The sequence below is a fragment of the Podarcis liolepis genome (genome assembly GCF_965112155.1).
Source record: "Podarcis liolepis genome assembly, chromosome: 1".
In the NCBI taxonomy this organism is placed as follows: Eukaryota; Metazoa; Chordata; class Lepidosauria; order Squamata; family Lacertidae; genus Podarcis; species Podarcis liolepis.
Window position 1 is genome coordinate 42504962 of NC_139554.1, and position 23766 is coordinate 42528727.

At 45.0% G+C, this 23766-nt stretch overlaps 2 protein-coding genes across 4 annotated transcripts in view; both read left to right on the top strand.

Annotated features, from left to right (window-relative positions):
* The window catches only part of DISP2 (dispatched RND transporter family member 2), a 31637-nt gene extending 20021 nt beyond the window's left edge, over window positions 1-11616 (top strand). For all 3 annotated transcript variants that reach the window (XM_083506149.1, XM_083506150.1, XM_083506151.1), the window contains 5 exons: window positions 1900-2023; window positions 3202-3314; window positions 5358-5476; window positions 6386-6483; window positions 6979-11616. In XM_083506149.1, coding sequence (XP_083362275.1) covers window positions 1900-2023; window positions 3202-3314; window positions 5358-5476; window positions 6386-6483; window positions 6979-10389 — 3865 coding nt within the window. In that variant the 3' untranslated portion in view covers window positions 10390-11616. The remainder of the gene's footprint in view (window positions 1-1899; window positions 2024-3201; window positions 3315-5357; window positions 5477-6385; window positions 6484-6978) is intronic.
* Window positions 11617-13385: 1769 nt separating this feature from the next.
* KNSTRN (kinetochore localized astrin (SPAG5) binding protein) lies at window positions 13386-22608 on the top strand. Its single transcript, XM_083510150.1, has 9 exons — window positions 13386-13683; window positions 15644-15722; window positions 16255-16372; window positions 17771-17830; window positions 18927-19026; window positions 19608-19722; window positions 20676-20737; window positions 21764-21838; window positions 22268-22608. Exons 2-9 carry the CDS (start codon window positions 15653-15655, stop codon window positions 22397-22399), a joined length of 732 nt encoding a protein of 243 aa, XP_083366276.1. The 5' UTR covers window positions 13386-13683; window positions 15644-15652; the 3' UTR covers window positions 22400-22608.
* The last annotated feature ends 1158 nt before the right edge of the window (window positions 22609-23766 follow it).

The window sequence follows — 23766 nt, forward strand, 5'->3', positions numbered from 1 at the left end:
CAACCTGCTCCCTACCGCCCACTAGTGGGTGTTTCAGGATTCTAGGTGGGCAGTAGGGGGTTCTACAGCACAAGCTGAATCTTCCTTCCATTGAGCACTGGTGGGCGGTAAGGAAATTTTACCATCAAGAAAGATGCATTAGTGGGCGGTAGGTATAAAAAGGTTGACTACGCCTGCTTTAAATGGATGGTGTGTATGGAGCCAAAATTTATCAGAAGAGAATTTTGAGAAACATTTGAGAACATTCTTTTTGACCACCCCAGAACTATAAAATGAGGAGGTTCTAATTCTGATTGGAGCAGCAGTGCTGGGGAAGGGAGTGTCTAATGTTTCCCTCCTGTGTCATTTCCCCCAAAGAGAAATCACTCCCAAGTTGTTACACTAGTCCTGCTGGTGAATAATAGGCAGGTACTTACTTATATTAGGGACGCGGGTGGCACTGTGGGTTAAACCACTTAGCCTAGGACTTGACGATCAGAAGGTCGGTGGTTCAAATCCCCATGATGGGGTGAGCTCCCGTTGCTAGGTCCCTGCTCCTGCCAACCTAGCAGTTTGAAAGCACATCAAAGTGCAAGTAGATAAATAGGTACCGCTCCGGCAGGAAGGTAAATGGTGTTTCCGTGCGCTGCTGTGGTTCGCCAGAAGTGGCTTAGTCATGCTGACCACATGACCCAGAAGCTGTACACCAGCTCCCTCAGCCAATAAAGTGAGATGAGCGCCGCAACCTCAGAGTTGGCCACGACTGGACCTAATGGTCAGGGGTCCCTTTACCTTTACCTACTTACTTATATTATGCATCTCTTTCCTTCTAGCAAGATGACTAAATGCAGTGTGTGTGTGTGTGTGTGTGTGTGTGTGTGTGTGTAAGAGAGAGAGAGATTTCAGTCCAGAAACAGCACAGCATCTCCCCTTCTCTAGCTCCACTGCTCCAGTCAAAATTGCAGGCTTCACCCCTTCCAAATGGCTGCTTTAAAGAGGAAGCTGAGAGATGGTGACTTGTTTTATCTCTGACTGCAGTGAGAGAGACTGTCTTAGGGTATGTTCACATTAGTAGCTTGAAACACGCAAGGCCACCCCCTTCCCCCTGCGTTTCAAGACCCATTTTTGCATCAGAGAGGGCGTAGGGATGTCTAATATGTATGGCCTTTTTGGTCTGAAGGTTAAATGCTGAGACTTCAAGGCAACCTCTAGTTTGGCTGGGCCTCTCTCAAATAACATGATAAGGTTTCCCTCTCAGCTCCCCCTTATTCCACCCCAAGAGGAATGGAATAATTTGGTCGTACCTGGTGCTAAAAACTGAGCTCCATTACTATATACACCTCCTCTCCATCTTTGTAAATGGAGAGCGGACATGACAAACAAGGTACCCCCGAGGAGCAAAGGACGCAGGCCCCCAGCCGCAGGACTGCTCCACAGAGCCCCCCAAGCATGCATGCTAATGTCATTTCCCTAACCATTCTGGGATGGGGAAGGCACTTTTTAGCCACTTATTTATTTGGGGGGGTCAAAAGAAGAGCCTAATTTCAGGACAGAGTGAGGCAGGTAGGTGGCTTGTTCTCCAGCTATGAAGACTTGGGGGAATAGTTACAGGTACAGCCTAGTATGTCACCATGCGCCTAGGTAATCTGAACCAATAACTTGTGAACCCAGAGCATGAGCCAGTGACCTGCTCCCACCAGCACCCACCCTGAAACCTGGTGCCAGATTACACCAGTAGCCAGTGTGGGTTTTAACTGGCAAGGTTAAAAGAAAAATGTCCCTCCCCCCTTTAGCCACCTAAGAGACACACACACACACACACACAGAGAGAGAGAGAGAGAGAGAGAGAGAGAGAGAAATGAATGAAACAGAAAATGAAATGAAATGGCAGCTTCTTGTTTTCCTTTCACTCCTTTCCAGTTTGTCCCAAGTGATTGCTGAGTGGCCGGTCGCTGTCTTAGTGCTCTGTTCGGTGACCGTGTTGGTCTGTACGATGGTGAGCGTATTAGTGGGAAATTTGCCTGATTTTTCTGAGCCCTTGATGGTAAGTTTCTTTTGCAGATGATCTGCCTCAGGGACATACAGTATCCTTCCATGTAAAGGTTGGTTACCCTCTTTCCATGCTTTAGAGTTGCCCTGGCAAATACTTGTAGGTGCCTAATAAGATTTCTTCTCCCACAGACTTCCAATAAAATATGTACAGAGTGTCAGTTTGCATTTCTTAGTACAGAAAGTACTGATCTTTCCTATTCTAATTGGTTCAAGAAGGTTCAGGAAGCTTCTCTGTGTGAAAGAAACAAGCAGAAGGTTCATGGTGTTTGGGTTATTCCTTCAGAGAAGCTGAGTACAGCTGGTTTAAACTGGTTCTGTTATCTCTTCTGTCAAGATCATGCTGACTATAATAATAGGCCAGAAGGAGCCTGGGTTTCACTTTCTCTATCTTTCTTCCTTCTGTTGTGGTGTTCTGTACATAGTGTTAAGGTTTAGACTTATTATAAGTTATTGTAAGTTTCAGTTAAGTCTGCTGCAACTGGACTTCTTATGGACAGTGCCAATCCTGAACGTATTGGATTTGTGACCATTATGCTCATTTGCCTTCAGTAGCAGTGAAGCTCTGCTGGATGAAATATTAATTGCCTCTGGTCTATTTTTTGGGAATCCTGCAATGTGTTTTAAGTTTTTACTCTGCTAACTATACATTGGAGTTCTGCTCTGGATCAATGTTGAGTAAAATTTCCACTACAAAGGGAACATTATAAGTGCTGTCGTCTTTTTAAACCACTCTTGTAGATTTTCAGAAGTCATTAAATAACCTGACCTTAATAAAGTCCTTATTTAAATTATGGCATTTTCTGGTGTGGGGTGGCTAAATCCAAACTTTACATATTAGGCAAAATCCTCGTAGCAAAAGTCCTATTGACATGGATGGGAGCTGCACAAGAGATTTGCATTGAATTGAAATGAACTGGAATTTGTTCAATCCCATTAAATTAATGGGCGATCTTACCTATCAAAACACTTCATTAAAATGGGTCCAGACTTGGTTTGCTCAGGAGTAATTCTGGTTATCCAGTCTTGAAATCTTAAACTTGTACATGTTTCAGAAAAAAGGACTCATCTGAACATACACATTAGATTAGTGCTGTAGCCAATGGTGTGTTGTAAATAGAAATGCCCTTGTATAACATCTTGAAATATGTACATTTGTATATTTATAAATAGGGATTTGAGCCACGAGACACCGACATAGGCAGAAAGCTCACCGTCTGGAAGAATATGAAAAGCCACACAGGCTATAAGAAGATTCTCTCTCTTTCCCCTCACACTGACAACAGGTACATGTTTTGAGGGCAGGGATATGGATTACAGATCTTCGACTACAGCAGGGATGTCCAACTTCCAAGAGACTGCGATCTACTCCCACTATAAAAACACTGGCAGTGATCTACCCGTTGGATTAACCAAAGTGGTTGAGCTTTTTGGGAGGAGACTTCACCAAAAGCTCAACACGATCAACCTGGAACGCCCCGCAACTGGTAGATCGCGATCAACCCATTGAACATCCCTGCTCTAGAAAGAACAATGCCCATTTCTTATTATGTTATATATTGTGGAACCATCAATATACGTGGTGCCTAACAGCATAAAATAGGAACTGAAAAAAGACTAGTCTATATTTCCACACTGGAGGAGGCAACAATGTGTGGGGCAGGAAGCACATGGATAACAAACAAGAGGCACAGAGGCTTGTCTCCTAAGATGTTAATTATTATGGTTTCCTACCATATTTCTGTTTCCTACCATATTTCTATGGACCATGAGTCAGATATTCAGGCAATGTGTTTCCATGGAAACTAATCATTAGCCAGTCTTCCTTAGGTCTTCTGAATGGTACAAAAGCTGGCCTCCCATCCCCCAAGGATGATGATGATGATGATGATGCTAACCACCACCACCACCGCCACTTTATTATTTATATCCCGCCCATCTGGCTGGGTTTCCCCAGCCACTCTGGGCAGCTTACAGCATATATAAAACATAGGTGTGATCAATGTGTCTGGAGGGCTGGCCTAAGGCATCTTATTTATAGAGGAAAGAGCAAGACAATATAGCCAGGAGTTTTTTTGGGGGGGAGTTATTGAGCTTTTGGAGGGGAGGTCACAGGTAAAAATCTCCTCAATAAAAAGACATCATGGGGGACAGGCTTCTGTTGGGGGTGCAGAAACTCAGTGAATTATTTTTAATGCTTTTCAATAATTTTTGAGGATTTAAATTTTTTGAGGATTTCACATGGGCTATGCCCAGTGCTCCCCCCCCCCATAAAAATATGTTTAGGGGTACTCTCATTTTGACCCCAGAAAAAAGCACTGGCTATGCCCATGTTACCCACCCCACTTCCTGCACTTCATCACTGGCAATGGGGCACTGCCCTTCACCCCTGAGACAAACAGGCGAGTTTAAGGGGTGCAGGATGGGCCGTGCCACACACCTCTCTTCTCACCCTCACCCTCTCTCTGATGTGGGGCAGTGGATTTAGCTGCCCCTTGGAGTGCTTAAAGCAGGGGTAGGCAACCTAAGGCCCCGGGGCCGGATGCGGCCCAATCGCCTTCTCAATCCGGCCCGCGGACAGTTCGGGAATCAGTGCGTTTTTACATGAGAAGAATGTGTCCTTTTATTTAAAATGCATCTCTGGGTTATTTGTGGGGCCTGCCTGGTGTTTTTACACGAGTAGAATGTGTCCTTTTATTTAAAATGCACCTTTGGGTTATTTGTGGGGCATGGGAAATCATTCATCCCCCCCCCCCCGAAAAAATATAGTCCAGCCCACCACATGGTCTGAGGGATGGTGGATCGGCCTATGGCTGGAAAAGGTTGTTGACCCCTGGCTTCAAGTATCCCACCGCCTACGGCCAGCCTTTATATTTGTAAATAAATGCAAACAAGACACACCATGGGCTGCTTCCAAATGAAACAGTGTCAGCACTCGGTAAGTGCTGCATCCCAGGAATTTCCGCTGCTTGAAGAAGTTGGGTGAGCATAGGGATAGGTGAACTTAAGGAGCATCACAGAAGTCTCCCTCATCCTCTCCTCCTTCCTGCATTCATCTACAACCTCTCTGTGCGCCCCAAAGAAGAAACCCTCTCTGTGGGGTGAGGTGACAGGTCGCTAGGAAGCAGGAGGGGGCAGGAACTTACTTAAGTTACACTGCTGTTTACATTCCCTCCAAACATCCTGTAGGATCCAAGCTTGGCAGAGGATAAGGGCAAGAGAGCAGGGAGAAGGAGAAGCTTTTCTTACAGCTCTGTATTGTAAAAGCCATGCAGATGAGTTGCAGAACCATGCTCAGTTCAGGACAATGTTGTTTCTTTTTTTGCTAGTTACGGGGACATAGGCATGAACCGAGGGCAGAGATCCATACAAGGCGAACGAGAAGCAAGAATAAGGAGGATGGTGGAGCCAGACTATGAAAAGGATGGCTTCTTTTGTGGACCCCCAGGTAAGCTTTGTTTGAGATTGCCCTCCAGAACTGACCAAGGCAAGAAAGTAAGGACGTTTTCTGTGATCCCCCTTGAGACCTCAGAGTATAGGGCGGTATATAAATTCAATAAACGACAACAACAATAAATAATTTTTCTTATGGAAGGTTTTGAAGCTGCCTCATTCCATATACTCATTTAAGAGCCTTCAGCTTGCATGATACACCTTCAGTGCAGATCTGTAACTAATAAGAGGTGTAATTTCCTATTTTACAAGCAGGGAAGCAAAGTGAGAGCTTTTATTTCTTTAGCAAATTTATATACTGCTTAAGTAAGACAAAAATAGCAAAACAACCCCCCCCCCTTCCCACAGACACATTTAAAAGGCTGCAGAATATTAATCAGCTTAGAGTTGGCCAATATTGTGTGGTGTATGTGTCCGCGCGCATTAGTATTAGTGAAAGGACTCAGAGATGCTTCTTATCCCCCAGCCTCAAAAACCCACAAGTGCAACATTGGTAATCCAAGGACATGGGTATAAACTGGAATGATTTGCTGCTTTGAGGGTTTTAAAATAAAATAAAATAAAGCAGTGTATATGTTTTATGAAATAAAATAATTAATAAATTAAATAAATGACCAGACACAGAATGCCAATTAAAACCAAGCTAACAGGAAAAGAAAATCAATAAGATTAGATAGTTGTGGCCTAGCCCAAGTTTAAGTGAGTTAAGGTAACCAATGGTTTAAGCAAACAGGGTAAGTCTTGTTGTATGGTTACCTCTTTGGAAAGCAGAGTTATACAAGGACAGTGAAAGCAGCCTACAGCATCATTCCCCCCCCCCAACCCACATGTCTAGAGTTTGTTCCAAGTAGTTTGTCAGGTATCTTTGCTGTTACATAACTGTACCTACTATTTTGGCCCTTAGGGAAAAGTTATTCTCAGCTGGTATTTATGTCCACAACTGCTGGAAGCTTATGGAACTTGAAAGCAATACAATCCATGTGTCAAATGGAGCAGGACAAGGTTGGTATTGCTGTAAGGAATATGCACACACTTATACTCCTGGGTTGTTTTAACTTCAGGTTAACGCTTCTGAATCAGTGTGAAATCCTTACTTCCAGATATAGTTTTTCTCTCTCTCTCTCTCATACACACAGAGAGGCACATAGGAGGTGCCTTAGTCAGACCACTGGTCCAGCTCACTCAGTATTGTCTCCATAGGCTAGCAGAGGCTCTCCAGAGTTTCAGATAAGAGATATTCCAGCCCTGCCTGGAGATCTTGGGGACTGAACCTGAGACTTTCTGCTCTGCCACGGAGCTACAAGCCTCCCCACAAATTCTGTAGAACGCTACATCCTGAAACACAACACTATGCTTTAAGACGATTGAAATAGGGGGCGTGTGTGAACAAAATCTTTAAAAGTCCCCATCCTCAGAACAAGACATTTGTCAAAAGGATAAAACAGAAATGGAAGTGGGGCAGACCTAATTCATTCTTTTTCCCTTTGGCTTTTCCAGATCCGTTCTCATGCAGAGTTTGGGAATCTCTGCCAGCGTACTGAAGCCAACGAATGCTGTCCAAGTTGGTCTCTTGGAAACTTTATCGCAGCCCTGTACAACCGGTCTTCTTGTTTAGAGGTTACCGAAGCCGATGTTTCCCACACCCTCGTGCTCCTTCGTTCGTGTGCCCCCGACTATCACAAAGGTGTCCTTGTCCCTCCTTGCATCGGTCCCAAGACTGAAAGAGACAAGCACGCCCAGTGCTCCAAAATCCCCGAGAAATGCACTCGCTTCCGTGCTGTTTACCAGCTTCTTCATTTCCTTGTTGACCGAGATTTTCTCAGTCCACAGACAGTGGGATACCAAGTGCCAACCCTGAAATACAGCCTGCTGTTCTTGCCTATGATGAAAGGAGCATCCATGATGGGCATCTACCTGAACAACCTTGAGTCGTGGGACTTGTTTGATAATTACACGTCCATTACTGGGATGGATCTGGGCCTTAAGCAGACATTATTCCAGCACTACCTATTACTGGATACCGTGTATGCAGTCTTGGCGATACTGGCCATATTTCTAAGCATATTTTTTTATTTGCGCTCGGTCTTTATTACTTTTATCACCTTAATTATTGTCTTTGGTACCTTGATGATTTCCTATTTCTTGTACAAGGTGGCCTTTAGATTCTCCTACTTCCCTTTTGTAAACCTAACAGCGGTAGTCATTCTCAGCAGTCTTTGTGCCAACCACACCTTTGTCTTTTTCGACCTCTGGAACCTGAGCAAGAGCCAGAACCCATCCGCCGGGCTACTGCAGTGGGTAAGACTAACCATGCACCACTTTGGGTATCTCATGCTAGCATCTTGCCTGACGACTGGTGCTGCTTTCTACGCCAGCTACATGAGTTACATAACCGCCATTCGATGCTTTGCCATCTACATGGGCACCTCTGTCCTGGTGAACTTGGTCTTCATGCTGACCTGGCTTCCTTCCACCGTTGTGCTGTATGAACGTTACCTAGCAAGGAACTGTGTCTATAAACCAGAGGGCTATTGGAATAACAGCGGGCACAAGAGTGTCATTCTCTCTCTCCACCACATCCTCAGGCGTATCCAGAAAACCTGGCATGAAACTGCCAAGTTATTATTTGAGAAAGTTCTTCCTTGTGGGGTGATAAAGTTCCGCTATATATGGATCTGCTGGTTTACCGCCTTGGCTATAGGGGGTGCCTACATTTCCTGTCTGAACCCTAGGCTCAAACTGCCTTCTCTAGAGATGTCATCTGTGCAGGTTTTCAGGCTAAGCCACCCCTTTGAGAGGTATGATGCCGAATATTGTAACGAGTTTATGTTCGAAAGGCTGGAGCGAGGAGAAGACCTGCACATGCCCGTCACTATTATATGGGGTGTACTCCCAGTGGACAATGGGGATCACTTTAACCCCAAGAGCAATGGCACTCTGGTGATGGACCCAGCATTTACCATTGAAAATTCTGAAGCTCAGCTATGGCTGCTGGACTTTTGCCAAAAAGTTAAAAACCAGACTTTTTACTACTCTGAACTGGAACAAAAACCCACCGTTTGCTTCATGGAAGAATTTCACCGGTGGATGGATAGCCGTCAGTGCTCTAAGAGAGATCACAGCTTCAATCTCTGCTGTAATCACTTCTCCTTCCCATACAGCAGAGAAGTCTTCCTTCATTGCATCAAGATGATGATCATGGAACAAAACAGAGACGAGGCTGAGACTCGGGACCTAGGCCTCAGATTTGATGAAAGGGGCAACCTGGTTGCTTTGGTGCTACAGTTTCAAACCATTTACCACTACAGCTTCAACTATAGCAAGGCCAAGCATTTCTATGATGAAATTGGCCTCTGGATAAGAGAAGAGATGAAGGCAGCCCCCATGGGGCTTCAGAACGGCTGGTTCACCAGCAAGCTGGAGCTCTACAATCTCCAGCACAGCGTGGACACAGAGAGTATGGTAGTGCTGGGCTTATCAATAGCCATCTCATTTGTGGTTCTTTTGCTCACAACTTGGAACGTCCTTCTTAGCTTGTTCTCCGCCGCAGCAATTACAGGCACCGTTCTGGTAACTGTCGGCCTGTTGGTCCTCCTAGAGTGGCAGCTCAACGCGGTGGAGTCTCTCTTCATTTCGGCAGCAGTGGGTCTCTCCGTTGACTTCACGGTCAATTACTGCATATCCTACCACTTGTGTCCGCATCCTGATCGCCTGAGCCGCGTAGCCTTCTCCCTGAAGCAGATGAGCTGTGCCACTGTCATGGGGACTTCGGCTTTATTTTCGGCAGGTGTCATCATGCTCCCTGCCACCGTGCTGGCCTACAGGAAGCTGGGCATTTTTGTGATGATGATCAAGTGTGTCAGTTGTGGCTTTGCGAGCTTCTTCTTCCAGTCTCTGTGCTGCTTCTTTGGCCCGGAGAAGAATTGTGGACAAATAATTTGGCCTTGCACTCGTGCTCTAAAAAACTATTCAGACGACCCGAGCTCTTCCAACAGAACGTTTACCTGTGGGGGAAATGAGAAGCAGAGTAGGTTACAAAAAGATCAGGAATCCAACAGTGCAAATGAACAGTACGAGCTCCAGCCCTTGGCCAGGAAGCTTAGTGACAGCTTTGACAACAGCACCTCCACAAGCAAGTTGTCCAATCGCCCATCTGTCTTATCTGAAGACATTCAGCTCCAAGATAGCAAGTGCTCTGGAATGGAAGTTCATCCTTCCTCTGAAAAGGACAGACAGAAGCTGGAACAGAGTGCAGGGCGTCATGTAGCCCTTTGCCAATGCCCAGCCCTGCAAACATCTTCTCCTTACAAACCTGGAAGCAGCTCAGGAAATGAAGCAGAAAGTCATAGGGACAGGCCTTGCAGAGACTGCAGATGTAAAAAATATGGCCATAAAGCTTGGGACCATCTTCAGTCAGCCAGCACAGCCGATGAAAAACTGCTGAATAAATCTCACTCCTCAAGCAACACCGATCAACAAAAATCAGATTATACCTCAGAAAATAGTAATGTACCAGAAACTGAAATGTATGAACTCCACAGATGCCTTTATTCTACTGGCAGCTCTTTCAGTGCTCAGAATGTCTCCAGTGAGACATCCCTGAGTGACTTTGAACCAAGCGTAAAACTCATGGAATCCGCCAGTTATTGCCCAGGTCATTTAGATGTAGCTGGTTCTTGCTGTCCAACTCAAAGAGGTCACCTGAATGGAAAAAGAGACACCCTGAGGCTGGACCTGAGGGAGACTGTCTTTGACACATCGGCTTCAGCATCCCAGCAAAACAGTGGTTTGAGGAAAACTCAAAGGTTAGGAGTAGGGGGCGAGGATCCAGTTGTCTTGCCAAACAGCAAACCAGATATGCCTGATGTTTGGATCAAGCGGTCTGGCGCCCAAAACTCTGGATACTGAAATGAACATCTCAGAGGAAATAATTGCTATTTCAGGGGCAAGGATAATTAATTTCCATTTTGAGTAGTGAGTATAAAACTTTTCCAAAAACGAGAACAAGTTGCATTTTTACAAAGCCAGCAAACCTGGTGCGGATTAGAGGCAGATGTTATTGCAGTGTCAGCTGTTCAACTGCCTGCTCCATAGACAGTGCCATATTCTCTATTATACTGCAGGATTATTAAGCAAGAGTTCTTTGTCATTCTCTCCAGTGCAATTCGTTTTGGAGTAAACGGAGAGGCATGATGATGAGTGGAATAAGTGTGAAGTAAATGGCTCAAAGGATATCTTAAAGACAAAGGGAAACCCCTTTTCTAAAACATCATTGCTACTAACCGACTGAATATTGATGGTGTGACACAAAAGGTGTCTTTTAGCTCAGTCATCCCTCTTTTCACCATCAGTCAAACAAATCTCCTTAGGGAAATTGTACTCAGAGAGCTGAAAGTAATATTATCTGGTGTACTTTCTTTCAAAGACTAACCAGTAGCCCTTCAAAAATAATGGTGGTTGCTCTCCCCTCCAATTTTTCCCTACAATGTAATTTACAAGTGGAACCTGCAGGAAATTGTATTGCAGCGTGGAACATTTCTGTTCTGGGGTCCAGCCAGCCAGCCATGCCTTTCCCTAGATATGCTGTTCCATTACCCCCTCCAGTTTTCCACCTCCCTGCCAGTCAGGATTCTGTGGCCACTGAGCATGCTCAGTCCTCATTGGGTTCCTATTTTTGCCCCCTTAAGTCTGCCCCTCCTACTTATTTTGTGCCCTTCTGCAAACCTTAGTCCCCCTGCTGATAACTTCCTCTTGTGCGTGGATGGTGAAGTTTTGGCTGCAGAAGAGCTGGCACGCAGAGAACAAGTTTGTTATTAACATATAAGATCCCTAAACCAGAAATTCAGCATATGTTTCTCTTTCCCACTGACAGTGTGCTTAAAATTCATCAGACATTTTTCTTGTAATTCTTCATTTTCTGATATGGGTAATTTGTGTTTCACCTTAGCGGCTAGTATTTCATTCAAAGCTGTACAGAGATGTCCAAGTTTGCATATTTATGGAATCCTGCAATTTACTTTCTCTCTCTCCATTGGCCATGTCACGCCCTGCCCTGGCCCTCTCAACCATCACAATCTTTTTACATTTACTTGTCAAAGTGATATCCCAGCGTAAAAAATAAACATGTTTCCTAAACTGGGCTCAAAATCTTAATTTTTGTTTGCACAGCTAACTGTGTGATTATATTATTCATACATGGACAGAGTTCCACCCACCACCCATACCAAGATCCAGGGCTCTCTGTACTTTCACACACACACACCATTCCTTCCATCACTATTTAAGTACCACTGTGCTCTTCCATGTGGGTTCACATGTGTTTTCTTAGCAGGCCAGTTCTATCCTATAAAGCAAACAGAAGTGTGCAGTAGCTGAACAGATGTACTGAAAATGTAAAGAAACCTCTTGCCAAACATTTTTTCTTACTGAATTAAATTAGAAAAGGGGCAAGGCTGTAAGTTTTCCTTGACACCAGCCTTCCACAAGCTGGTGCTCCACATGCTTTGAACTCCAACTCCCATCAACCCCAGACAGCATGATCAACAGTCAGGGATTAATGAGAGTTGCACAGTGGTACCTCGGGTTAAGAACTTAATTCGTTCTGGAGGTCCGTTCTTCACCTGAAACTGTTCTTAACCTGAGGTACCACTTTAGCTAATGGGGCCCCGAGCTGCCGCCACACAATTTCTGTTCTCACCCTGAAGCAAAGTTCTTAACCCGAGGTACTATTTCTGGGTTAGCGGAGTCTGTAACCCGAGGTACCACTGTAGTTCAAAACATCTGGAGTACACCAGAGAGGGGATGTCGGCTTCACACAATCCAATGTCGCCACATTATTGCTCTCTGGCTGTTTGAAGGGGTAAAGGTAAAGGTACCCCTGACGGTTAGGTCCACTTGCACAAAAGCAGGACAAACCCCCACAGAACATCTGTGGCATGAAACGTTACAGGATTTCACCGGAAGCTGTTGGACATGCACTGCCTGGACGTATATGAGTCTCAGGCTAGAGTGCAACAAGCCAAACCAAGGCAGGAAATAATGAGGTTGTTGACTTTATTTTTTTTTTTCGGCTAAAAAAAAAAGCAGCTGCAGGACAGGAATATACACCAAACATTTAACCCCCAGGCCCACCAAAGAATCCCGGAAGCTATACTTTGTTAAGGGTGCGGAGAACTATAGCTCTGTGAGGGGTAGATCCCTGGATTCTTGTGGGAGGTGTTTGTGCTTTAAATTTATGGCGTATACACGATCATTGTCTAACTACCGGGAAGATGCGAATGGAGTGGAGAGTAGCCGGCATTGCTAAGTGTCAGTCATTACTACAGGCTGGCTTGTTCTGTCCACTTGCCATCCTGGCTCAGGCACACGCGTATTGTCACCTTTGCAAAGCAGGACACGTGTCAGCAGGGCTGCATTCCCCTATCCTTAAAGCCCAGTGACGGAAGAAGCGACACTTGGCGGCACATCTGCTTTCTCAGCAGCGCTGAAGGTACAGAACCCCCGACGCCGGGTGTGTCCTAGAAATAAATATATAGGCTAGTCCACCCAAGTCTGCAACCCGAGGGTCACTTCCTTCGGAGCAAGCCCCATGGAAATCTGTCCGATATAAGCCTCACTACGGATCGCTCCAAAGCAGAGCAACAGCAACCAAAACATCCCCTAAAAACGATAACACGCCCCGTCGTGCAGAACCCTCATTAAGCCTCTCCTCATCCGCTTCCCACAGTAGCGCAGGGCAAGATCCTCCTTCAGCGCCGGAGTCGGAGGGGTCGAAGATGCTTCACTTTTCATCCTGCGCAGGCGCCGCTTCGCCGTGTTTGGGTGGTGGGGAGAAAGCAGCGGAGAAGCCGAGTAATTCGGCGCCTGCGCATCGGGCTCCTTCCTCGGGTCGCTCGAACTCTCGCGTGGTATCGCGGTGACTGGAGTCGGTTCCCGTTCAAACGCTGGCGGGAGTTGGACGGCGCCGGTCCAGATAAAGCGCAGGAGGAGGCGGGGAGTCCGCTCCGTTGTGTCTCGAGGGCCTTGTCCAGTTAGCCGAAGGGAACTATTGTGCTGCGGCCTTTGGCCGCTAATACGCGGTGCGCTCTGTACATGCCCAGGAGAAATACTTAACCTCATTGACGCTTGTTATCCACTGAGCCGAGGGAAGTTCCCGGGGTGCTGCTCTTCCTTGGGGGCTTGGAGGCCTCCGGAGACTTAACGGTATGTGTGCGTTGTATTTGCAAATACGTGACCGGAGGTGCAGCAGTAAACGACGCCACCACGCAATAATAATTATAATTAATTATAAATATTATTATTATTTATTTATACCCTGGCCATCTGGCTGGGTTTCCCCAGCCACTCTGGGCGGCTTCCAACAAAACACTAAAATACAATAACCTATTAAACATTAAAGCTTCCCTAAACAGGTCTGTCTTCAGATGTCTTCTAAAAGTTTGGTAGTTATTTTTCTCTTTGACATCTGGTGGGAGGGCGTTCCACAGGGCGGGTGCCACTACCGAGAAGGCCCTCTGCCTGGTTCCCTGTAACTTGGCTTCTCGCAGCAAGGGAACCACCAGAAGGCCCTCAGCGCTGGACCTCCAGCAAAGGCCATGGCTCCCTCTTGACCCTCGGTGAGACCAGCTCTGTCCCCCACAGGGCTTTTCCCCACCCCAACCTTTGCATTGAGATGGTAGGCTGCTGTTTTGTCTCTTCTCCAGGCAAGGTGTAACCAGCTCCTTCAACCTTTCCTCATAGGACCTGGTCTCCAGGCTCCTCAACATCTTTTGTCTCCCCCTCTAGACACCTTCCGGTTTGTTGACGGCCTCCTTAAACTGCCCACAGCTGCAATACTGGTCAGTATCTTCCTTGTAAGCTGCAGTTTGCCTGTGATGTGTGCAGAGCTATTCCCTTGTGGGGAAGTGGGCAAGACATATGACATGGGTAGGCAAACTAAGGCCCCCGGGGCTGGATCTGGCCCAATCGCCTTCTAAATCCGGCCCGTGGACGGTCCTGGAATCAGTGTGTTTTTTTACACGAGTAGAATGTGTCCTTTTATTTAAAATGCATCTCTGGGTTATTTGTGGGGCATAGGAATTGTGGGGCAAAATACAGTCCAGCCCCCCACAAGGTCTGAGAGACAGTGGAAAGGCTGAAAAAGTTTGCTGACCCCTGACATATGTTCTGGCCTCATCCATGTTTCCAACCTTTGGAAAGTTCACGCCTGCTGTGTCTCTGCTTCACCGCCTTGGATAACACAGCTCTTTTATAACAGCAGCAACAACAATAATAAAAATAATAATATTTTTATTAAAGATTTCTTAGTTTACAAAAATCCGTGCGTTGTCTATTTTTTCAAGTTGTGTTCTCTACAGATCACTTTTATTTGTTGTGAGACATTAGTGTTTCATACAGGTTAGGAAGGAAAGGGAGGGAATGGTGAGTGGGGTGGGGTCAGGTGGTTATGCTTCTATTGTACTTAGTGTATGTGTGGGGTTTTGTGTCAGCATCATTTGTATAGGTTCTCTTACTATTTGCTTGTTCTTTTTCCTTGGTGGTGAGAGAGGTTGGGGGGCCTAGGGTGTGGTTGGTTGTCTTTGGTTGTCTGTAGTGAGATTCGTTTTTGTGTGTGAGTATGTGTGTATTTTTGGATCAGGTTATCCAGATTGATTTGTATGCTGTCGGCTGATTGATAACGCAGCTCTTGAAGATGAAGAAATAAAAAATAAATAAAATGATTAAAATCAGTCAGTCATGATAAAACTCATAAAAGAGGTGCTGTGGATCAAACTTGTTGGGAAATGATGTCTTTAAATTCTAGGCTATCAGTGAAAACCTAGTGATGGGGTCAATGTGTTTTGTGCATCTTGAAATGGGGCTGGCATTTCCAAGTTTGAGAGATGAGCCAGCAGATCCAAAACAGATGACATATTGTATGGGCATGCCCTTTTTTCAGATCAGCCCTCTGTGTAGTTGAGAATCTGCAAGGAGCATGATCGAAAAAGGGAGGTAACTTGCTGCTGGGTTCTTTATTCTTCACCCACTGCTGGATGTTGTAGTGCTGTGTTTCCTCTGGTTTGTTTCATTCCTTGTGCCTGAGGTGGTCCCTGCACTTCATGCATCCTATAGGTTGCAGCAGTTTGTCTAACAAACATGCAATGCTTCTTTCCTGTTCTTACAGGCTTTCAGTATGGAGAATGAGAAATCCAGGATTCCTATCTACAGCGTCCAACAGCCCAAAGTGATCAGTATGCCAACAGGTGTGTTAGGCTCTTGAGAGAACTACTGTATTGTTACTATATAGCTGTGTTTTCACCCCTATGTTGCTCATCTTCAAGTGCTCATCCTAACAGCTGTGGCAGCCAGGATGAATCTCCCAGGCTAGGGGATGGCTGGAGAGCCTGTGGCCCTCCAGATGTTGCAACACTCCAGCTCCCATTGGCAATAGTCAGTGGTGATGGGAGCTGGAGTCCAGCAATTTTTAGAGGCCCACAGGTTCCCTGTCCTGCCTAGAATTTTCTAATAAGCTGCTTGCCCTGACTTGAGCTCTGCCGTGTGATCAAACCTTAAGTTGGCACCATGTGCCCAGACCTTCATTGAACCTGCATTGAAATGTCATCTAGGTAAAACAAGGGCCAAACTATTTACCTTTCTAAATGCCTGGTGTGGGTTTTTAGGGAGAGAAAAAGTGGGTCTTCAAATGCTGTTTAAATGTGGAGACTGAGGGAGGTGCTGTCAATCGTGTGAGTTATTGAGTTTCCTTTTGTTTTTAAATGGATTCCTTATTTGCAGATCCACATTCAAAAAAGCAATGTTTTGTCAAACCTGACCTGGGCCCCTTGAAAGCTCCTGATTTCACTTTTGGTGAAAATGTTCCTGTGCGTACTGCCCTCAAAGACACAAATCAAAGGTAAATATAAGTGCATACTACCATTGAGATTTTCTATGGAAGCTCTACTGAATGTGCCCTAGACAGCTGGGTTGCGCTTGACTGGGATATGAAGAAATAGACAGCTTTCTTCAAGGCCGTGCCTAGTTTTGGGAACTCCTTACCCATTTAGGCCTCTCTTCTACCAGCTGATCTGTTGAAATTATTGCCCCTACTCTATTTTATTATTGTTAGTCCTGCCTTCCCACCCCTGCTTTTTTATAAAAACATGTTTAGATGTGCAGACTGCTTTGAGCCCTTCTTTTAATGGAAAGGTGTTGTAAAATAACTTTTAAAAAGCAAACAAAGCTTGTAATCATTGGTATTTAACAACAAACATGACTGCTTGACATTTCTCAGCAAATGTGCTGCTTTATCCTAGAATCAATAGAACTAACAGCACTAACAGGGAGCTTGGAGGTCACGTTGTCCATCCCTTGCTTGACGCAAGCTGCAAGTACAGCATTGCTATGCAGCCTCTGCCAACCAGCTTCTGGTTTAATGTCCCAGTGGTGTCCAAACTTTTTTCAAAGAGGACCAGATTTGATGAAGTGAAGGGCCGTGGGGGCCAACCAAAGGGCCGCCCAAGGTCGTTGAGCTTTTTTAAGGATTTTACCCCAGGAAATAAACTGCAACAGGGGCCGGGTTAAACCAACCAGCGGGCCGGATTAGGCCCCCGAAACGGACTTTGGACATGTCTGCCCTAAGTGAATGTGAGCCCACTACCTGATGTAGTCTCACCCAGCCTGTACTATTCTAAGTTCTTATACAGCTCAGGACCAGGTTACTTGAGAGACTGCCTTATCCCTTATGCATCTAGTAGATTGTTGCAGTTTCCAAGTTTCTCCTGCAAGTTCCAAAGATCTCTGAAGCCTGCTCTATAGTAACTCAAAGCAAGACTTTTAGTGTGGCTGCCCCTGTTCTGTGAAACAGCATTTCTGTCAATAGCATTTCTATCTGCACTTTCTGGAAACAGTTGAAGGTTATGTTCGAACATACTTTACCAGCTGCATAATGGATCTGTACCCTGAATTCCCACTTGTTGGGATGGTTAGCCTTGTTTTAAATGTATTTGCCTTTTTGTGTTCTTAATTGTTTTAAATTATTTTATGTGTAAAAACGCCTGGAGGTGGTGGTTTGGAAGGTTTAATTATCAATTATTAAATTAATAACAATATAATTAATTAATAGGTTTCTCATAATGTTTAGCCAAAAGCTGCTCCCTTGCAATTTCTACACTTGATGAAATGTACCAAATGGTGTGAAGGAATTTTGGGTTTAAATACTGTAATGGCAAATGTTCAGAGGATCAAGCTGTTAGTTGGTTTGGCTTTGTAATATTAATAAAAGCTACAAATATCATTATTTAACTCTGTTAAGGTTCATGAAGAAGGCAACACAGCCACCTCCTAAGAAAGCAGCAACGTCAAATGCTCGAACGTGAGTGCCCCAAAACAAAGCTGTTTCTTACGCATTTTCTTTCTCTGCTTCACAACGTGACTATATATGTATATAGTTTTTTTATTCTGTTTAATTTTTTTGAATGATTTCCACCATTTTTAGTGGTCGTTACTATTATCTGTAAGCTGCCTTGAGTCCCATCAGGGAAAAGGGCGGCCTATATAATAAATGTTGTTGTTGATTCCATATAGGAGTGGATTTAGATCAAATTAACATTTCTTAAATGATGACCTCATTTAAGAAAATGCAGAATATCATATAAACATCATGATGTATTTCTATGTTTATTTTGCATTATGTGATTTTTCTTTAAAGTCACCATGCAGCTTCAGTGTGCAGCTATGTACAGTCATACCTTGGTTTTTGGACAGCTTAGTTCTCAAATGTTTTGGCTCCCAAACGCTGCAAACCCGGAAGTGACTGTTCCAGTTTGCAAACTATTTTTGGAAGTCAAACGTCTGATGGGGCTTCTGTGGCTTCTAATTGGCTACAAGAGCTTCCGGACATTTTGGAAGTCGAACGGACTTCTGGAACAGATTCCATTCGACTTCAAGGTACGACTGTATATACTTCTGAATCCACGGTGAACACTGAAATGTCCAAGAGTAGTAAATAGCAAAGCTGTGAATGCTGTTTTCATAAGCTGGTCAGAATGTGCTTCTTGATTAGAATATTCCTCACATAGGGCCCTAAACTAGGAACTGCAGGTTTGCTGGATCTTCATTTTTCATACATTTAAAGGTGAAAAAGATTTCGGAGCCCAGTCCTTGCATGCAAAAATGCATCCCCTATTACCCCCAAGCTGTCTTCATTTCAGCTGTGTAACTTAGGGCACGGATGCTGGGCGGGAGTCATTTTGTTGCTGCTATTGATAAATAGTTGGGAGTCAGAAATCCTTAACTGGGTAATCTACCCAAAGATCTGGTACACTTGGATCTACTTTCTCCCCTCTGCCCATGTCTTAAATGACAACTCATGTATATTTACCTCTTTCTATCTATGGTGTTCTGGGTGAGCTTTGTCTGAATGTTAAATGCAGACAAACTGCTCATTCACGATGCTTTTGATCCTATAGCCCTATGAGCAGATTCAGACGGGAGGCTGAGCTCCGGAACAAGAACAAGCAGTTGGAGTCTGCTAAATGGGAAGTGAGCTCAAAGCTGATGGAAGCAGAGGTAGGAAACAAACTTGATTCTGGTAAATTCATGGAGAATAAGGCCATTGATGGCTACCAGCCATGGTGGCTGTATGCTACCTCCCAAGATCAGAGGCATGTTGCCTCTGAATACTAGTAACTGGAGAAGAACAGTGGGAGAGGGCTGATGCACTTGTGTCATCTTTGTGGGCTTCCTATAGGAATCTGGATGAGCACTGTGGGAAGCGGGATGCTGTACTAGGCAGCCCTTTTGGTCTGATCCAGCAGACCAAATCCTGGACAAGTTGCTAAGGTATCTTGTCCTGGCATTGGCTCACGGGACTGTACTTGCCCAATGGGCCACACTGTGTGTGTGAGGTTGTTTAAAAAATATGTTACCAGATTTAAACAGGTTTTGAAAAGGCCATCCAAGAAATTGGCTTGTAGAAATATTGTTAATGCCTGCTCATGCCAGCGGTCTATGCGGGGTGGAGGGCAGGCTTGCTTCCCTCTAGTGTGCAGTTTTTCATCCCTCCTGCGCCAGGCAAGCAAATCTTAAATGCTTGAAGGCCTAATAAAAACTGGTGCTCTGCTGTTTGGTTTAGTTATCTCTACTTGCAGAAAGATCTGAAGAATACGAAGGAGCAGTGTGATAGTCTGGAAAAAGAAAACCAGAAGCTGAAGAAATTTCAGGAGAGCTGCATGTTGATCTTGGCAGCTAGGAATTGTGATCCAGGTATAAAATACAGATGCTTCTCTGCTCTCTCCCCTGTACATATACATCTGCAGTATACCATGACTTTCTCCCAAATGTCTTAATGGAATTTAAATTCCTTGGATAAAGTTCCCTGTGATTTCTTTTTCTTTTCTTTCTTTCTCTCTCTCTCTCTCTCTTTCTTTCTTTCTTTCTTTCTTTCTTTCTTAGTTTCTTCCTACACTGGATGCAAGGAGGTTGCAGGGCCTTTGGGGACCTCCTGTGATTAGGGCACATACACAGGAACACCTGTACACTTCTAGGTGCTTCTTTTTGGTTATCCCACTGAGTGTATGGGAGTGCTGGAAGCAGGGTCAGGGGGATGTGCTGATATTGGGACCCCAGTGCCCCACATTTGCCTTCATGTATTCTTGGAGGAATGTGCAAAAAGGACTATGAGCTGGGTTTCAGTGCAGGTTAAAAATCGGAGTGAATGTATGAAACTGTTTTAAGGTTAATTTGGACCATTGGTCAATCTAGCACAAGCTTATCTACTGATGGGCAGCCACACTCCAAGGCCTAGAGCAAAAATCTTTCCCAGTAGTGCGGCTTTAAGTGGAGATGGCAGGGGTTGAATCTTCTGCATGGAATGCATGTGTTTCACTGCTGAACTTATGGTCCCCCCACATGCAATCACACTCTGATCTGCAGAATCTTTTAAATTCTTAATTTTGTGTTTTAGATGGGGGAGGGGATTGTTGGTTTGTGTGGGGCGGTGTTCTTGTTTTTATTATGTATCTTGTTTTTATCTTTATTTTTATGTCGTGAACTGCCCTGAGATCTATGAATGAATGGCAGTGTATAAATTTAATAATAAATTTTGGGTTGCTTATTAAGGATAGTCCCAGAACTATGGGATTGGAGGCCATGCTTCTGGTAAATTAATGGCATATGTATGGTTCTGACTTGTAAATGTTTCTTTTCATTCCAATTAGGTACAGGTGACAAAATTTTGGAAGAGGATGAGGAGAACAAGAAGACACAAGCTGAAATAATGGTGAGAGAATGAACCCGTTTCCTCTTCCCTAGGAAACTGCTTGCCTGACTCTTCCCCTCCACCTGCAAAGTTTCTTCTATGTCAGTGTTTCCCAACCGGTGTTCCGCGGCACACTAGTGTGCCGTGAGAGGTTGGCTGGTGTGCCGTGGGAGGGAGGCGGGCGAGTCGGGCGGTGAGAGGCGGCGGCGAGGATCCGCGTCGAGCCGGGGGCGGCTCCGCGGTGGTGGTGCCGAGGTTTCTCTCTCCATTCTCCCCTCACACACACACACAGGATCAGCTGACAGGACCCAGCCAATGGGGCGGCGGCGGGGCAGCGCGTGCAAAAGGGAGGAGCGCGAAACAGCGGACAAGGAGGAGGCCGGCATGTCCGGGCAGCAGCAGCAACAACAGCAGCAGCAACTCCCGGCGACGGCTCCTCAAGCCCCGGGCAACCCTACTCCCTCACCGGCCTCGGCCGCCCTCCTGCTCCACCCGCCGCCGCCTCCCCCGCCGCCGCCGGCCACCTCGGCCCCGCCGCCGCCCCCTCCTCCGCCCGCTATCGCCGCCACCACCACAACAGCCACCGCCGCCTCAGCTGCCGCCGTCCCTCAGTCCCTCACTTTGCTGCCTCCTCCCCCCCCCACCCCCAAAGCTTGGAGGTTCCCTGGCAAGGGGGAGGGAAAAAAATTGAAAACTTTCACTTTCGTGCGTCCCTCCCGGCGTGACGCTGCGCGCTGACGTCACGGGGCTGTAATGGTGGTGTGCCGCGAGATTTTTTTCAGCAAACAAGTGTGCCTTTGCCCAAAAAAGGTTGGGAAACACTGTTCTATGTATTTTGCTGAGTTCCAGCTGTCATGGGTCCTAAATAACTACGGAGATACCTTCTGAATATCCCCAAGACAGGATTTGACAGAACTGCTGTCCCTGATGCATGGCAGTCAATGTGATGACCTCTACATGTTGCTAGGCGACTGTCGTCATCCGTGACCATTGGACATGCTGGCTGGACCCCACTTTGTCAACCCCTTCTTGTGCCTTTTCTTTCAGGACTTGATGGAGAAGCTGACTACTGACCTTGAACTATTCACCCAGATGGCAAAAGAGCAAAAAGAGAATCTTCAGGTAAAATACGAATTGTCTTCCTTCTCCATTACTGACAACATACAGAACATTTAAGCCTGACCACCACCACTGCTAGGTCTCTAGACACAAAGCCAACACCACACAAATTCCTTTCTTCTAAATGTTTTTTCTTGTCTGCTCACCTGATGCAAACCACACCTCCATATATGTATGCAAACTTCTTACTTCTGTTTGGCAAGAGGGGAAAGGCCTGAACGGACAGCAACTTCACACTGCAAGCAAGCCACTTTGCAGAGTGATCTTGTACCTGCTAACTGAAAACAAGTCGTGTAAACCTTGAAGGCTAGCAAATTTATTATGGCATAAGCTTCATGGACTTCAGTACTTAATGTTGGTGCTGCCTTTCTGAAAACTGAAAATACAAGTTGTGTGTAGAATACATTAACTATTAATTTTCTTTCCTCGTAGAAGACACACGACAAATGGAAGCAGGTGGAGGAGGAACAGGCCCATTTCTTAGAGCAGGAGCAGTGTTTTCATAGAGAAATGGAAGATTTGTTTGCCATTTTGGATCAGGCAGAGGAACTCAATTCATCATAACAAGAACTGAGCCATGTAATCTTGTGCTGATCTGCTTCCTTATTGGACTCCAATATATAGAGCAGGGGTATCCCTTGGAACTTTATAGTTTTAATAAGGTTTGTCTTTGAAACCCTCTGGGTTTTTTTTCCTTTTCTCTGTTTTGTTTTTTGTAAATAATTTTTGGGGGGTAATTAATTGATTAAAATAAAATCAATTTAGAATGAGAATCATACGTAGGATTTCTTTTTTTCTAATACAATGAAATAAAAGAATCAATATAAATGGAATTTTAAAATACAGCATCTAGTACAACTTATTACAATTGCTACATCAAGTATAGAAAGCATTATGGTCTGTCAAAGCCAACAGCAGTTTTCAAGTAGTTCTTGGGGAAATTTGGGAATCAGTGCAGTGGTTCCCCCCTTTTCGGGGGGGGGTATTTCTGATCAAATTAAAAACAGGATTTATTCTGTATCTGTTCTATAAATCCACTCCTTTCTGCTTGGAAAATAGGAAAGTATTCCTGTATATTTCAGGACTGTCTACAACACTAGTATTACTGTACAGTTGTACCTTGGAAGTCGAACGGAATCTGTTCGGGAAGTCCATTCAACTTCCAAAACGTTCGGAAACCAAAGCGCAGCTTCTGATTGGCTGCAGCAAGAACATTTGGGTTCCAAATAACGTTCACAAACTGGAACACTCACTTCCAGGTTTGTGACGTTCAGGAGCCAAAACGACAGCATACCAAGGCACAACTGTACTTGGTTTCACTTTAGTATCAGGGCAGGACAATGAAAGACAATAGTAATGGAACTGCAGACTTGTTAGGCCTTGTTTCCTTAAAAACTGAATTTACACAACTGCACCTGTTTATTCACATCCTGATGCTTGACTTTTAAAAGGGGGGGGGTCCTTATTTCAAACCAATGAAATACTCAAGTTTAGCTTCTCATAAGCTATCAAGTACAGTGAGTGTATTAAGGTGCAAACTTGCTATTGGCTAAGTAATTAAAAATATTAAAGAGTTGGGTGGCAAAGCCTAGAGGAAAGGTAAGGTAAGGTTTGTTGTGCAAAAAATTGCCATGTACACGACCACCCCACCAAGCTACAGGACATGAAATAAAAACCATACCAGATGAGTTCTGCTTTTTGTGGGGAAGACGACAATTAATAAATAGCATGATCATACCCCCCTTGCTTGCCATTTTTCTAAATTAGAAAGCCTGAAATGCTATAACATTTCCTTGCAGGGGGTTATTCCAGTCTCCTTGGTAATTTTGGTTGCCCTTTCCTGCTTGTATAAAATCGTTTCATGAGGCAGAGCTTCATCTTTTATTTTCGATCGTCTTCCCAACGATCCCCACCATGGATTTTGCCTTTCT

Excerpts from the sequence above, each read along its gene's own strand:
- KNSTRN (XM_083510150.1), top strand. The coding sequence starts at position 15,653 with ATGGAGAATGAGAAATCCAGGATTCCTATCTACAGCGTCCAACAGCCC. Across the intron at positions 17,831-18,926 it reads GCAACGTCAAATGCTCGAAC|CCCTATGAGCAGATTCAGAC; the intron begins GTGAGTGCCCCA and ends TTGATCCTATAG. Across the intron at positions 19,723-20,675 it reads AGCTAGGAATTGTGATCCAG|GTACAGGTGACAAAATTTTG; the intron begins GTATAAAATACA and ends CATTCCAATTAG.